Genomic DNA, 16919 nt, shown 5'->3' with positions numbered 1-16919 from the left:
AGGCTGGCTAAAGGGCAGAGGTGGGGTGGAGATAGGCAACTAGGGAGAGTTGAAGTGAGGCAAGCACAGCAGAGTAGGAGAAGTCTGAGATCCTCCCTCAACAATGACATGATCCTGGAATAACAATCACAACTGGGACTACTGAAACTGCTGTCGCTAAGGGATGCAGCTCACCTAATAACCACTTCGCTTAGACATGGAAATTCCAATCCCAATTAGGGTCACTATAAAACTAGATTACACCAGCGGGTTCTAGTAAGAGGGAATCTATAAAGTAAAGAGGAGATGCCATGCATCCCATTTCTTTAATATGCCCATTAGTAACAGCAGCAGCTAAGAATGTGCTCTTCTTTTAAGGATGCAGGATTTCAGGAGATTTATAACTAAAGATTTAATATGCTAATGAAACCAACCTCCAGTCTGCAAAAGGCCAAAATATTTACAATAGATCATTAGATTTAAATATAATTTTATTATGCATTTCTCTTTTGTAACATATACATGCAAATAATTCACTAGAAAATAAAACATAAAATATCGTAACAGTCTATCCTCGTCATTTCAGTATGTGGAAGATATTATAGTCTACATCAGTAACCGAACACCGAACATGTGTATGAGCCACAATTACATACAGAAGTGCACTTGTTTACACGTGTATGCTGAAGAAAGATCTAAATCAGGTTTTGGCAGAGGAAAACCTAACATGATTCATCCTAAAACAACATAATTGGGATAAATATACTCTTTCTTACCAAAGAGACAGTTTTATTTAAACTCTATTTGGGAACTGTACTATCACATTTTATATATATTTTAGAGGGCATGATAGTGCCCCATAAATCACAGTGTTATATGATGTGATGTGGATAAAAAGCCATTGTCCTTTAAAGTTAGTGAAGTTAATAAAGTTGTATTTTTAACATACTATTCAAAAATTACAACTGTAAACAGTAATCGTTCACAATCGTGGATAAATACCTGCTGTAGGAGAGTTTGCATGATGAGATTTTTTTGGCAGATTAAAGATCTGTTCCCCAGGATCAGGTGGTGGAATTGCATCTTGTCCTTGCCGAGCTTCTACTGGATCATATTCTTTGCCATCATAGTTAGCATCAAAAAATTTCTTAAACCACTGTATGAAATCAAGGTTATCTTGGAAACGTCCCTTTACTAATTTCTCTACTGGAATGACCTGTATGGCAAACAAGGCAGATCAGTGATTTAAAATACCAACAGAAGAATTTCAATAAAAAATAATGTTTCCAAATCCTAATAACAACAGTGTAATACCAAATAGTATACGTAATAACAAATATCACTATACAAAATTTTGTGTTCCTCCTCCAAAAATTGTAGTCCTTGTTGATATAATTTACATAATTTCAACAAGAAATGTAATATATCTATTTACAGGACTACCTAGCCAATGAAATATTACATTTATTTTAGCTACTATAAAAGGAGCCATCACTTTTATACCATTCATCAATTTCAAACATCCTTTTTCTATTAAATAGATAATTGAATAGTGTTATAGACAGCTCTGCATAAACTGGAATCTTTACCTTATCCACATTCATTCTTTTAAATGATGCTTGTAGAAGTTTGAAGTTATGAATATACTCATGTTCGAGCTTCGCTTGGAATTTTACTTTCTTCAAACTAATACACCCTGGGAACAACATATCCATGAACTGGCAGTAAGCTGCTCCTAGAACAAGAGAACAGAGGCATATTAGTTGCAGTGCAAGCAAATAAGCTAACCATGTGTCACAAGAAACAAATAGACTTACTTATCACCAGCCCAAAAAGGAACAAAAAGATTCCAGCACCTCTCCACCAGTAATCAGCACCCAGATCAGCATACATTAACTCCAAGGTTATCATCATCAGACCAACAATCAAGTAAACAATACCCCAATCAAGAAACTGCTGAAGAAGCCAACAGCAAGCAGCCCAATCAAAGAATCTCTAAGACCACCAACACTGACAGGCAAGCCACTACAATATAAACTGACAGCAAATAGCACTCCTTACTAACATTGTTGATATTACCTTGTTTGGGTAATGAAACGTCTGCAAGAAAACAAGCAAGCTCAGAGAGCACTAAGGACCCCTCATGTCAATCCTGAGTTACAAATATTTTCTTTTATTAAACCTACTTATTTCAGTTGTAACAATAGGATTAAATATCAAAGTTCTATCTTAATATCAGATTGAAGCAATGTGTACATTTAATAGGTGACTGCTTTTTTAAAGCACATCTGCAACATTAGAATTATAACATATAATTAGAATTATAACATATAATATAAACTATATGTTCCAACAACAACTCCCAAAACAAAACAAAAAAGCAGATTACCCATATCAATAAGGAAACTTCAATCCAAAAAGAGATCACTCTGGCGGAAAAACAAATCTGGTCACGTTGCCAATTTCAAAAACCGATACAAAAATTTATGCCACCAGATAAAGACCGAATGCACCAATTATCACATTAAACAAGAGGAAAACCTTCTAAGCACCAATTCCACCTGTGCTTTTTACAATTTTGTAAACAACAAACTAAAAGACTCAAGGTCCATCCCACCCTTGATAGGACCTGATGGTAAAGACTGCAACGACGACACCATTAAAGCCAACCTCTTTAACACATTCTTCGGCTCCGTATTTGTAAACAGCAATGGATCATGCCCAGTATTTCCTAGCCGTACCACAGATAACAACAATGATCTAATACATATCGATTTCACAGAAGACAATGTTGAAAAATCACTACGCAATCTAAAACCATCTCTATCTATTGGACCGGATGGAATATGTGCCTACTTCTTAAGAAAGCTATCCACTGCCATAGCCAAACCTCTAAGCATAATCTTTGAAAAATCTTTCAGGACCAGCTCTTTGCCTAACCTATGGTCACAAGCCACAGTCATCCCCATCTTCAAAAAGGGAGACCCAAGCCTAGTTGAAAATTACACGCCAATCTCCTTATGCTGCGTCACCTGTAAAGTCATGGAATCAATTATTAACCAATCCATCATCCTCCACTTAGAGACAAACAACCTACTCTCCAATAAACAATTTGGTTTCAGAAAAAAACTATCCTGTAATCTGCAACTCTTACACTGCAAAAACATATGGACGACACAACTCGACCAGGGCAAAGCAATAGACGAATCTACATAGACTTCTGTAAAGCCTTTGATTCAGTGGTACACGACAAACTACTCCTAAAAATAAAATCCTATGGTACCTCTGGACAACTGAATAACTGGATAGAAGCATTCCTGTCAAACAGACAACAAATGGTCAAAATCGGGAGCGTCCTATCAAATCCAGTACCTGTCAATAGTGGTGTCCCCCAGGGCAGTGTTCTAGGACCAACTCTCTTCATACTCTACATAAACGACCTCTGTGATCATATTAAGAGCAATTGCGTTCTCTTCGCTGATGATGTAAAGCTGTTCAATACCACAGACAATACTGCTACCCTACAAAAAGATCTTGACTATGTATCAGAATGGTCAAACAAATGGCAACTTCAAATCTCAACAAATAAATGCTCTGTCTTACATATTGGCAAAAAAAATCAGAAAATAAAATACAAGCTGAATAGTCAAGATCTTGTTGATGACCCAAGCTCTGTAAAGGACCTTGGAATACTCACCTCTAATGATCTGAGTGCTAGAGCCCACTGCAACTATATAGCCAAAAAGGCACTAAGAGTTGTTAACCTAATCCTACGTAGCTTTTTCTCTGGTAATATCACACTACTAACCAGAGCATACAAAACATTTGCTAGACCAATACTCGAATACAGTTCATCAGTCTGGAACCCTCATTACGTATCTGATATTAGCACAATTGAGAAAGTCCAGAAATATTTCACAAGAAGAGTTCTCCACTCCTCTACTCGTTGTAGAATACCTTATGCCACCAGACTTGAAATTCTAGAACTAGAAAACCTTGAATTACGCCCGTCTTCGGTCTGACTTAAGCATGGTATATAAAATCATACATTGCAATGTCCTACCTGTCAATGAATACTTCAGCTTCAACCATAACAACATAAGAGCACACAATAGATACAAACTCAAAGTAAACCGCACCAAACTTGATTGCAGGAAATACGACTTCAGCAACAGAGTGGTCAACGTCTGGAATACTCTACCCGACTCTGTAGTCTTCCCCAAACCCCAAAAACTTTAACCTTAGACTGTCTACTATTGACCTCACCCCTTTCCTAAGAGGTCTGTAGGGGGCGTGCATAAGCGCACCATCGTGCCTACCGTCCCTGTCCTATTGTTTCTCTTATTCTTCTTTTATTTTTCTTATATAGCCATTTCATGTATTCACAACTATGTATACACTTATACTTATTATCTTGTAAACAATTGGCAAATCAAATAAATAAATAAATAAATAAAATGTTACCAAGAAACATTCCAGTAAATACAGTACAAAAAGTCTCTACAAAATATATGTCAAAGCAAGACAAACTAGCATATTGGCCTGATCTTAAAAGCTAAAAGTGCTTAACTGATTTTTAAGAACCATTGATTTTCAAAGCACTTACTTTTTAATATTTTATTTTATCTGTATCCCATCTTTATTTATATTTTTATAAACAATTCAAGGTGGTGAACATATCTAATATGCCTTCTTTCTCCTATTTTCCTCACAGTTCTGTCAGGCGATTTGGGCTTTGAGAAAGTAATTGGCTCAAACTTACCTAGCTGACTTTATTATTATTATTATTAAGGGGGGACTAATTCTAGTCCCATGGTCTCCTGGCTTTCTAGCCTAGTACCTCACCTACTAGACCAAAATTGCTCTCTGTATGCTTAGAGATTGCTCACCAAAATTATAAAAATGTTGCATTTTGTTCACAGAATAGTACCTATAGTCCCAGTGTAGATAGCTCATAAATTCCTGACATTAAATCAAGAAAAAAGAAGCTACCATAACCTGAAAGCCACAAGAACAATTTCAGAGAAACAAGCCAGAATCCAGACAAAACGTTTGTCAGTTTCAGGAGGATTTCAGTAAGAGGCAGAAAGACTAATAAATTCTGACAATCTAATATGGTGTTCATCCTGAACAGTACCACAAACAATGGCTTCTGCTACCTAATTAGTTGACAATGTTAAATTAATCAGCAATGCTGTCAATTAATAGTGCTGTGGGCAAGAGCAACCTCACTTAACCTAGCAAAGATTATAATCCAATTCAATGATAGCAAAGAATCAGATTTCTAATCCAGTAAATATTAGCAAAATCTTGCACAAATTTACTACAAAATTGATGCTTTGTTCTCCAGCCAGATTCATCTGCTTTATCAACATTGGACTTAATAGACCTTAAGATATAATGGAGCATTGTATCTGAAATGATAGGAAAATTATGAATGAAATCACTTTGTTTTGTGATGATGAATTAATATTTAACTTAGATCTCTTATAAATCCTGAAATGAAAAAAGCAACCCAAAGGCTTTGGTACATTAGATTCTCCTCCCTAAGTCTACAACAGAATCCAGAGCAGAAGACTGTCCTGGGATCAGTATTTGGTCAATTTTTCTCAATAGAAACATTATCAGATATACTGTATATGAACTGGGACATCTTGTCAACATCAATAAAACAGCTTGCCTTCCAGAATTGTAGGTGTCATTGCTAGAAGTTTTCAAGAAAAGATTGGATAATAATTTGTCTGGGATAGTATAAGGACTTCTACCTTCAACAAGGGGTTAGGCTAGAAGTCCCTCAAGGTCTCTTCCAGCTGATTCTATGGTGTTTACTGCAACAGTCTTTTTCCACTACTATCAGTATGTAACAATATATTGTCATATCTTTTATTTTTCTTAGTTGTGTCCTGCCTTTATTATTTTTACAAATAACTCAAGGTGGGGAACATATCCAATACATCCTGTTTTCCCCACAATAGCAAACCTATGAAATGAGTTCATCTGAGAAAGAGTGACTGGCCCAACGTCACCCAGCTGGCTTTCATATTTAAAATACTAGGACTTGTGGTCGCCTGTTTTCTAGCCTGATGCCTAAACTATTAGACCAAATTGGTTCCCTTTTGCCATATATAAAGCTGTTGATGCATTTAATCCTAGAGGTGATTTTTCTGATTTTATGAGTCAGCAGCACCTTCACTTTGTTCTACTTTAGCAGAGATTAAGCACACAACACAGCAAAGTCAAGCTACAGTCATACCAGCATTTCATTTGCTAGGCTGCTTTCACCACTGGTGAAAAACAAGGAATGAAGACCACCAGACACAAGCTAGAGCTGTTAGGGCCTACCTTGTAGTGGTAAGGATGGTGAAATTTAACTATTTCTTAATTCTTATTGCATCTGCCAATAGTTGCCTGATGGCCCTGTTTTTCTAGTGAGTTGGTCCACCCTGTCAGAGGGAGTTAATATCAAAGTTCACCTAAAGGGTCACTGTGACAAATATGCTTTATATCTGGCAGACAAAGTTGCTCATTGCTGCATGCTGGACTCCAGTTTTAAAGCAGAATATGTGTGGAATGGAAGGAGCCACATCTTTCAAGGTGACCATGGAAGTTTGAGCCCGTGGAACATGAAGAAGTGGACAAAGTCCTCTCAGCTGCTAATTCAGCTACTTGTATACAAGTAGTCCTTGTCAAGGTAATGCTTGACTTAAGATAATAATTGAGCCGAATATTTCTGTTGTTAAGTGAAACATTTGTTACGTGAGTTTTGCTCCATTTTACAACCTTTCTTGCCACAGATGGTGAATTAAAGCAGTAGATAAGTTAGTAGCATGGTAATTAAGTGAATCTGTTTTTTCTATTGACTTTGCTTGTCAGAAAGTCACAAAAGGGATCACATGACCCTGGGACACAGCAATGGTCATAAATATTAACCAGTTTCCAAGCATCTGAATTCTGATCACATGATCACGGGGATGCTACAAAGGTCATAAGTGTGAAAAATAGTCATAAGTAACTTTTATTAGTGCTGTAGTAACTTTGAACGATCATTAAATGAACTAAATGTTGTAAGTCAAGAAACATTATTCAGAAATGAGCATACATGGTTTTATGTCAATTTTGGATGCCAGGATAGAGATTCCTATTGCTAGAATCTACTAGACCAGAGGTCTTCAAATTTGACAGCTTTAAGACTTGTGGACTTCAACTCCCAGAATTCCTCTTTTCAGTCGTGTTAGCTCAGGAATTTTGGGAGTTGAAGCCCACAAGTCTTAAAGTTGCCAAATTTGAAGATCCTTGTACTAGACCCTAACCTAGGTGTTTTCTGAGGAAGCACATAAGAAAATGCATGACATGGCACAAATAACACAATGTTGTGGCTTGCTGTGGATACCTATAGGCCCTCGTTCATAATATAAATCCTTGTGTGTATCAAAATGGCTGAAAGAATGTAACTCGGTTTTGGGGGTAAAAACTTTCCCCAGAGGATGTTAGGGTTGCTAATTTGCACACTATTAATAACTAATGAAGTACAAACATTAATATACTTGTTTGTTATTTTGGGAATACATTTTCCTTGTAGAAGGTATACATTTTCCTTGTAGAAGGTATACATTTTCCTTGAAACATTTCAATTCAGCTGTGGTTTGGCTCAAATTTGTCAAAATACTAGATTTATATGTTTCCATATGGAAGACATACTGGAAATAATGTTTCTTTAAAACTCAAGATTTAGTTTTCTTTGGAGTATTGATTCAGTGGTCAATATTCATTATATTTTTAAACTGGGCTACAGCTTGCAAAAGTGGTAAATTCTTTTGATCTAATTACAGTACAGGAATTCTGTACTTTGTTTAGAATTGAACAGAAGGCAGACACACTACTTTTCATGCAGATCTCACAACTGTACAACAAAAAAGACAGAAATGAAAGTTTGATTTATTAAGCTTACAAACATTAAGGATAAACAAATGGATAGACTGAAAGACAAGAGACATGGCAGGCTAACTACTGCTGATTCTAATCAACTAACTACAAAATGAGAGAGAAAAAATTAGATTTATCATTTCTCCCAAGAACAGTTTTCACTAAAGCCAAAACCAGTGTGAATATCTTATCACTGCAATATTGACAAAATGAACTAATCACATATTTCAGGGGTGAGAAGCATTTGATCAGGTGCTGAACTTTACTTAATTTACATATAAAGTTAGCATCCCATAAAAATAATAAATGTAAAATTATCAATATGACTCTCAAAATTAGAGATGATTAGGAATCAAAGCACATCAGACCATCATAAAAGAAAAAAAAAACACTATATTGAGGACATGGGCAAGTGTTTTTACCTCCCTGAATACACAAGGGCAAAGCCTCTGTAAATAAGGAGTCCCATGAAATCTTCCCACCAGCAGTACTGAAGGGAGGGCATCAAATGGCTCTGTAAAAAGCAATTATCAGAAATTAATTGCTATATAATTATACTTATATTGTTTTGCGACTATAATCCTATTTTGCCATTTGTCGTAAAAAAATTGATCTATCTTTCTGCTGTTTATGAAAATCAGAACAATGTGTTTTACAGTGAAAAATACTAAGCCACTGTATGATCCATATTTATCTAGCAGTAATGGGGTTGCATTGGTATCTTATTCCCAAGTTAGAAAACTAAGATATAATTCCTTCTTGGATATAGAAGCTGAATGTTAAGTAGTATGATGTAATTATTAATTTTTTTACAAGGAACTTCTCAGACTGCCATATTATAACCAAACCCAGCTTGAGTGAAAAAATTATGGAAAAAAAACTGGACAGTAGACTTTTTTTTTTATATTTTGAGTGTGTTAATATTCACTAGTAAGCAGTCAGAGTGCAGCACAGGTTTGTCCCCCTGTGCTTTCTGACAGCCTGCTGTAACATACCAGATGTCAGTTCTGTAGTGTCTAAATTTAGATTAAAGTTCTACTAATGTCACTTTTGTGAAGCTGCAATCGTCCATGCATACAAGAGCCCTAACAGTTTCAATTCTAGGTGTATACATGTTCTCAACAGGAAATGAATTGTGAGGATTCTAGAAAATATAGTTTAGCTCTGTGAATTTATGCACTTGAATGAGAAAACCACAATATGTACAGTTCAGATAACCTTTACTATTAAAACAGTTTCATGAAAATGCAAAACAGGATGCAAATTTTGAAGCAAAATCTCTGTCACAAGCCATCTGACTAATGTACTTGCTTATATATAGTTAAGCAAGCCATAAGGAAACCATTAACTGAAGCCTATAGTTTGGGTTAGTCCTACCTATCTATATACTTTGTCACTATTACATCTACATTTGGCCTAAACAGTCCTTCTACTATATAATAAATCATGGTTTATGAAGCTATGGCCATCTGGCTCCCCTCACTGACTTCAGATATTGGTTAACATTAAATCAAAATTCTATACTATTCAAATTAGTGTAAAATTTTGAAGTTTCTTCAGAATTCAGCTAAACCCCCAAAAATTCTAGATGGCTGGAAAATGAGCTTTGTGTAGAGCCCTTTACTCTCTCAGCCACTACATATTAAGTAAAAAATATGTAATTGTGTCATATACTTGAGTACAACTCTTCATGCATTCTAGAATCCCAAGTGGTTCTAGACTGTATAGTAAAATATGTGCGTGTGTGTGTGTATGTGTGTATGTATGTACAGTATGTATATATTCACAAAAATGTAGATATAGTTTCTACTGTTTCTACTGTGACTTTTAGTTGACTATATGGGCATCAGGAAGAGAAATGTGGGACCAATATCCATACCTCAATCTCTACCATGTTTGAAGTACTTCAGGCCATCCACTGAATGGTTGGAGAAAGTCATTTCTCAAATAAGAAAAAGAAGCTAAGGGGAGAAAAGAGTATGTAATCATGATACTCAACTTCCAAAATCACAGTTTATGATACCCTGATATAATGCTGTGAAGATACTTCTTCTACATATGCTCAAATATTGCCATATTGCAGGGGTTCAAACTCATAATGACATGTCATCACATGATGTATCGCAACTTTCCCCCCTTTGCTAAAATGGGAGTGGGTGTGGCCATGCATGATGCATCCAGCCCACAGCCATGAGTTTGACACCCCTGCCATATTGGCATGGATCATGAAAGGTCAAAAAATGAATAGAGAAAAATACAAGCTAAATAAGTACTGTTATTCTTGCAAACATGAAATCAACCATGGATTTCAAAAGAATCATCCATATACAACTGGAGCATGACAAGAGCAAAATTATTCATAGAATAATTGGTATACAAAATAAGATTTTTGTTTCATTCAGTGCAACAGAACTATAAAATTTTATTTTGGTATCAGATTAATTTATTCTTCATTTCTTTTTTCTGTAAATGTCAAAAGAAGGACAGTGAGCTAATCAAATGCCCATGTGAGTACTCTAAACACTGAAACATCACTAATAATGTCTTCTGTTTTACTTTCCAGATAATAAGTATTACAAAAACTACTGAAAATAAGGTAGATAGATATCACTTTGCAATTCTTACTGAACTTCAAAAAAGGATACTGTAAAGGTAGAAAAATGCAGGAAAAAAACAAGAAAAATTAGAGGTGGCAGGTGGCGCAGCTGTACCTGAAAGGGAGGGCAATCTGTAGCTTGCCAGATTCTGCAGAACTTAAATTTCCCAAAGTCTTGGCTTTAGAGTCAACAGTGTGTTGTATTCAGTAACAATTGGAAAGCAATGGAGGTACTGGTGGCCATCATTTTATATAAAACAATATAATGATGCTTCCAATTTTTATACCGCTTTATTTTATACTTCTTTCATTTGTCCATCTAAAAAGTTTATGTTTTTTTCAAATAAACATTTTATCCTTAGAATAACTGAAGAATTTTGTCATGACTTTCTCAAAAGGCAATTCCTATTTGCCTTTTAGGTGTATATCATTATGTTTCCAAGGCAAAAAAAATTTTTTTTGCTGTACTTTCTTACTCAGGATCAAATATTCTGCTAATACTTTTACAGCTTCAATAACTGAGTGTAATATATCTAAAATAATTGGGTAAGGGTTCCAGAACCAATTCCTTTCACATGTGAGCCAATTAAGACAGTAGTATACCACTTCCTACGAAAGCTGCATGAAGCTAATGAGGTATTGCTAAGAATCAAGCTTCACTCAAGAATAGTTTTACTTTCTTAATTGTGCACATGATATTTATCATAGCTTCTTAAGTTGCCCTTTCTTTCCTGCCTGTAAACAGATGGAATGGTGATTCTGTATTCAGTATAAACATAAAAACAGTTTCTATACCTTAAATTATTTCGCAAGAGTTTACTGATTAAAAATGACTATTCATTAATTTATATGTTGCCCATCTTACTGTTGAGCAACAAGAAATACTAAAAGCATTATCCTATAATATATAAAAAGAAACAAACAGATATGGTGAAATATTGAATGAAAAGGGTGAACTTAAATCTATGCAAAAACTAGAGGAACAAGGTATAAAGATGAATTGGTTTTCATATGCGCAAATACATTCAAGGTATGATAAAGACTCTAAAACAGAGGTTTCTATGATTTATGACTTATCTACTGATTTAGATAAGATTTTGACAGGTACTGATGAAAAGGTGATTAAAAATTGTATGGATATTTATTAGAAATTAAACTAGAAGAACAAGTTAAAGAAACAATGATTGCTTGGGGGAAGAATTTTGGATCTAGAGAAATGGCAAAAATTGTGGTTTCAAAATTATAAAATGACAATGTCAACAGCATATAAAGAAAATTTGTGTAAGATGTTTTACAGGTGGCATTTTCCCCCCTGACAAGAATAGCAAGAATGTCCAAGAACAAATTGGAAAAATGTTGGAAATGTCATCAGACACCTGGCTCATACTACCATATGTGGTGGACTTGTGTGGATGCTAAAATATATTGGACTAAAATTCACACGTGGTTGGAAAAAATGACAAAAAAGCATATAGATTTGAAACCAGAGATATTTTTATTGGGAATTTTACCTGAAATATATAGTAAAGAATTGAAATACCTGATTGTAAATGTATTAACAGCGGCTAGGATTGTATTTGCTAAAAATTGGAAAAATGAGAAAATACCATCACAGGAGGAAATCATTAAGAAAATATTGGAATGTGCTGAAATGAGTAGATTGACATTTGAAATCAGAGAACAAGATGATAAACAATTTTATAAAATCTGGGATCTATTCTATCAATGGTTAGAAAACAAAACATGGTAATGAAATATGTAGATTCTTAGAAAATAATAAATATATAAAGATGTATTCTTTTCTTATTACATCTACAAAATGATTGTAGGATAGATTTGAGATGATAATATGAACTGTCACAAAACAATTTAAGTAAAATATGATTATTTCGTAAAACATGAATGAATAAAAGTATAGTCAAATGATTGATTAACAATGATATTAATGTATTTAATACTTGATTGAAAATATGAGAATATATACAATGTAATTGTAATTGAAGACTACGAAATGGAAGCACAAAACAATTTGTAAACCAACCGGCACACTGTATGTATATATATGGAAGATGGCTTGATGTTTTTTTGTTTTGTTTGTCTATGTTCGTCTTAAAAACCAATAAAAATTAAAGAAAAGAAAAGAAATACTAAAAGCACAACTACAGGATCAATTTGCTGTTTCACATAGGCATATAGACTAAGGAAAATGTTTCTTTAAACTTTATGTCTAAAAGAGTCAAGAGACTCAGTCACAAATATGAATGAAAAATTTCAATAAATAGTATAAAACACTATGTAATTAAAATCACAAGAAACACCATAATGATATTACATCACTTCTGAGATGTTTTCAAATCCTTATCTATGAAGCATGGATAGTGAATCAGACAGGGCAAATTAGCACCTGGGATCAAGACAAGACAAGGTGATGTATCACTTTACCAGGATTCTAACCAACCTATTAAAACAATGAAGACTTTCTAATATACAGAATTACCTTGAAACTTAAACACTCAGGTATAAGGGGTAGATTAACAGAGTTCCTAATTGCATCAAGATAAATGCCAAATATGAGATTTAATCAATTGATTTCCTGTCCACTCTTAGGAAATTCAGCCAACCTACCAACAAATTCAAACCTCAGAGTGGAAAAGCACATTAAAGAACATTGCCAGCATATTCACAAGCACAAAATTGTTTCAACCTGCAATATCCTATATTATTATTCTCCCTTCAAAGCCACAATCATCTCTATCTTCCACAATCCTCAGCTCCTCTCAATCTAATGCAATTATATTCATTGAGCATTATTTGTAACTTATTGATAATTATCTGGATATTTTCACTGTAGATATTAATATAAAATAGCTATAAAGACTAGACTAAGCTTATTGAAAGTTATGCAACATGGGCTTAAGTCTTATTGCACCTATATAACTATACATCTGTCAAGGATCACACATTTTCCTATTATAAGAATCTTACAATGACTCTTTAATAACACATTGCAGTGGATAAAAACATACATTGCACTGGAACAAAAAAATAGAGAAATATTGAACAATAAACATTAATGACATTAACTAAATTACATTAAACAATATACATTAAGAACAACACCATTCTATATCTTTCCCCTTGCAGGTGTTATACTCACACTCTCCTTTGGAGTTCTTTTAGAACCTGTTGCATACATAGGTGATTCATGATACCCATTTAAATATCTTTCTTTAATCATGTCAAACTGGATAGATGATAGATAGATAAATAAGATAGATAATAGATAGATAGATAGATAGATAGATAAGATAGATAAGATAAGATAGACAGACAGACAGACATAGACAGACAGACAAATAGATATTCATTTTTAACAATTTTTAAAAGCCTTTAAAAATTACAAAGTCTTTTGCCTGTGTGATTCTGAGATGTGCTTAACCTAGCTTTCTTTTCCTGGTCTAGATTGGCGGAAGGCTCAGGCAATAGCAACATTCTGCCATGATGTAAAATTAGAAATTTATTTATTTAAAATAAAAGAAATACCAACTGCTATCATGATTGTAAAATCAGTGTATTCAAACTGAATAGATTCAGGTTTTTAAATATTTAGGAATCCACATTCAATCTTCCATCACTTGGAAACAAAATCAGGAAATTACAGAATCTGCCCCCAAAATCTCTATCACTGTAATTAGATTTGCTATCTCTCATAAACAAAATATATAAGGTCAGGGAATTGTCCAAACCTGGACAAAACAGGCCTGTTTTAGGATCAGACCATCACCTAGAGTGTGAACAATTTTTGGTTATATGACCTACTTCCAGAAATTGATTTCAACCATCTTGAATATCACAATGTGGAATGATTTGGCATGGTCTGAAAGAATACAATGTTCCAAAGTTATTAAAACATTCCTCTCCCAAATCAGTAAGTTTCTTCCTACATGCAAGTATTTCCAGAACAATTAGGAAAATAAAGAGTCATCTTGAATTAAGACTAATGATGAGTAGCTAGCCAGCCAACTGCAAACAGAAAAATAATAATTGGAGCTTGAAGGCAGCACAGAAGGTAATTTCTAATTTACTCTAAAAGTTCTATGGTACTTATTTTCTGAACAGATAAAGAATCTTTTCAAGAAAGCAACATTTTAGTCAAGGGACCATACAGTTCTGAATACATAATAGAATAAAAAAAAATTCAACTGTTTTGGTCATTGCTATGATTTATAATTCCTAAATGTAATTTTTATTAAAAAAATATCTTACCTGAACACAGTTGTTCAACTTTTGTGTAGTTTAAAGCTACTATGTCATTCACCCATGCAATGATGTCATGTCTGCTCATAGTCTCTTGGGTTATAGAGGTAGAATACACGTTGACCGCCATTCCCCAACTGCAAAATCAGATATGCATAGATCAAGTTTGATACCAGAATATTTGCCATTCTGAATCCAATATCTATATAACACATACATAACAGTGGGGAAAAACCAGTATTTCCAAAATATGTTCATTATCAATTCAGTTTTTTCAATCTCAAGCTACATTTATTGATCTGTAACCCCTATAATCCTCACTTAGCATGATATTAATATCCAAATATAGATGGCAAAGAATTAATTAAAGGAGCTGAAGTCCAATGCATTTCGATGATTCACTTTATCTGACTTTTCCCATTAAGAAAAAATAAACTCCATACTTGTCTCCCATTATTTGACAGAATCTTCAAGTCATTCTTATCTTAAAATCTCTCCTAAAGAATTAGTGATGATACAATATATAAAGACCATGTATTATTAACAACCCATGGAAATATGAGAACAAGTTCTACCCTGTTTCAGATTGGGCTTTTGACCATATAAGAACAAGTTCTCATATGGTCAAAAGCCCAATCTGAAACAGGGTAGCTTTGAGACCTTTGCATTGCATAGGTATAAGAAAATCATAAGAATTTAAAATTGATTTTATTATAATAAATAGAGCATGCATTTGAAACACAATAGAGGAACACTAGAATTCTTCCATGTCTTCAAAGTCTTTGCAATAAATCTATTCTCAGATTTTGTATCCTTAGAAACATATTCTTAAATTTTTACCTTCTCAACAGTTGGAAGCCTGGCTTGTATCAGTGTTTGTAAATGTGTTGGACTACATTTTAGGATGAATCCTGTTCAATAACTAACTTGTTTTATAGTATGTTATCTGTTAATTTGGGAACTGTATATCTATCAGGATAGCTTAATTCTGAAAATCAAACCATCATTGTTTATATCGCTAAGTAACATGGAAAAGTATGTCCCTTATGCCAAAATATCATTATTATATTACAGTTTAGCTTTTCATATGAACTGGATATATATCCTTTAATTGAAGTGTAACAGTACTCTGTGTAATACAGAGAAAGGAAATTAGTTCCTCTATTTGAACCTGTAAAATTCTTCACTCCATTAACTCCTTATCTCCCAAATTCAAACATAAATCAATACTTGGAAGTAAATTATCAGTTTAATAAACTACACATCACCTGTATTTTGACCAACTTGGGTGAATAATCAGCCTTACTCTTCTGGAATGTATATGAGGAGCTGATAGTTATATTTGACCAGAGGAGTGTGTTTTCTATTATTATAAAATGATGCCTATGACATGAATTAAGATAATATAAAATCACCTGTTGCTTATTTTGTGGTGAGAAATGAGCATTTATTTATTTATAGATACGTATTATCTGAACATCATTAAGAATATAAAAAACACGGAACTTCCGGTTTGTCGGCTTCGCCAGCGGCAGGGATTTGCGATCCTGCGCGATCCCTGCGGCGCTAGCCGTCTTGGTGCCTCCGATCCTGACGGATCTGGAGGCTAAGGCTGCCCCCCAGAGGCAGCCGAAGATAGGGGGAGCTGGTGAGGGGTTTGGGGTGTTGCAGACCCCCTCTCCAGCCGGCAAAACCCCCTATTCTCAAGGCGGTTGAGCGGCGGTCTGTAATGGCCGCCACAAAGAAGCCGGCAGCTGGGTAAGACTGAGCAGGAGGAAGAGAGGAGAAAGTTTCAGAGAAAGTTTTTTGGCTGACCCAGGATTTTAAGAGACGTCTAATCCTGAAAAATATGACTTCTTGAACGATACTTTGTTTCCAGAGGAGAATTTCAAGCGGCAAAACTGAGGTGCTGAAAGGGAAAGTTTACTCTCCTTCCCTATGGAATCAACAAATGGCCATTGAGAAACCTGTTGTTTTTTATAAAAGGTAAAAACTTGGCTTCTTGTTATAAGTGTGAAGGGAGAGGACAAAAAAAATATTAAGATCTTGCTGGAGGAGATGCCTTGAAGATCTTGAGACTAGAAATTAATTGCAACAAGGCTTTAAAATACAGACTGGGCTTTTTTTCTTTTCCTTTTTACTGATACCACCCCAGGAAGAGAAA

At 34.5% G+C, this 16919-nt stretch overlaps 1 protein-coding gene and 1 long non-coding RNA gene across 6 annotated transcripts in view; both read right to left on the bottom strand.

The window, feature by feature from the left end:
• The window catches only part of MAPRE2 (microtubule associated protein RP/EB family member 2), a 62677-nt gene that overhangs the window by 3231 nt on the left and 42527 nt on the right, over positions 1-16919 (bottom strand). For 4 of the 5 annotated variants that reach the window (XM_026670403.2, XM_026670404.2, XM_026670401.2 and 1 more), the window contains 3 exons: positions 14765-14892; positions 1569-1714; positions 982-1195 (listed from right to left, as the gene is read on the bottom strand). In XM_026670403.2, coding sequence (XP_026526188.1) covers positions 982-1195; positions 1569-1714; positions 14765-14885 — 481 coding nt within the window. In that variant the 5' untranslated portion in view covers positions 14886-14892. The remainder of the gene's footprint in view (positions 1-981; positions 1196-1568; positions 1715-14764; positions 14893-16919) is intronic. The other variant, XM_026670405.2, reaches the window with a different exon arrangement.
• Positions 7683-11952, bottom strand: LOC148131463 (uncharacterized). The gene is made up of 3 exons (XR_015748892.1): positions 10614-11952; positions 9782-9863; positions 7683-8416 (listed from the first exon to the last, which is right to left on the bottom strand). It is a non-coding gene; the product is annotated as an uncharacterized LOC148131463 (long non-coding RNA).

This window comes from Notechis scutatus, chromosome 3 (genome assembly GCF_049901735.1).
Source record: "Notechis scutatus isolate UNSWTSFEM ecotype Mainland chromosome 3, rNotScu1.2, whole genome shotgun sequence".
In the NCBI taxonomy this organism is placed as follows: domain Eukaryota; kingdom Metazoa; phylum Chordata; class Lepidosauria; order Squamata; family Elapidae; genus Notechis; species Notechis scutatus.
Note: the sequence above shows the minus strand (reverse complement) of the source record. Positions and strands in the feature narration are given on the sequence as shown.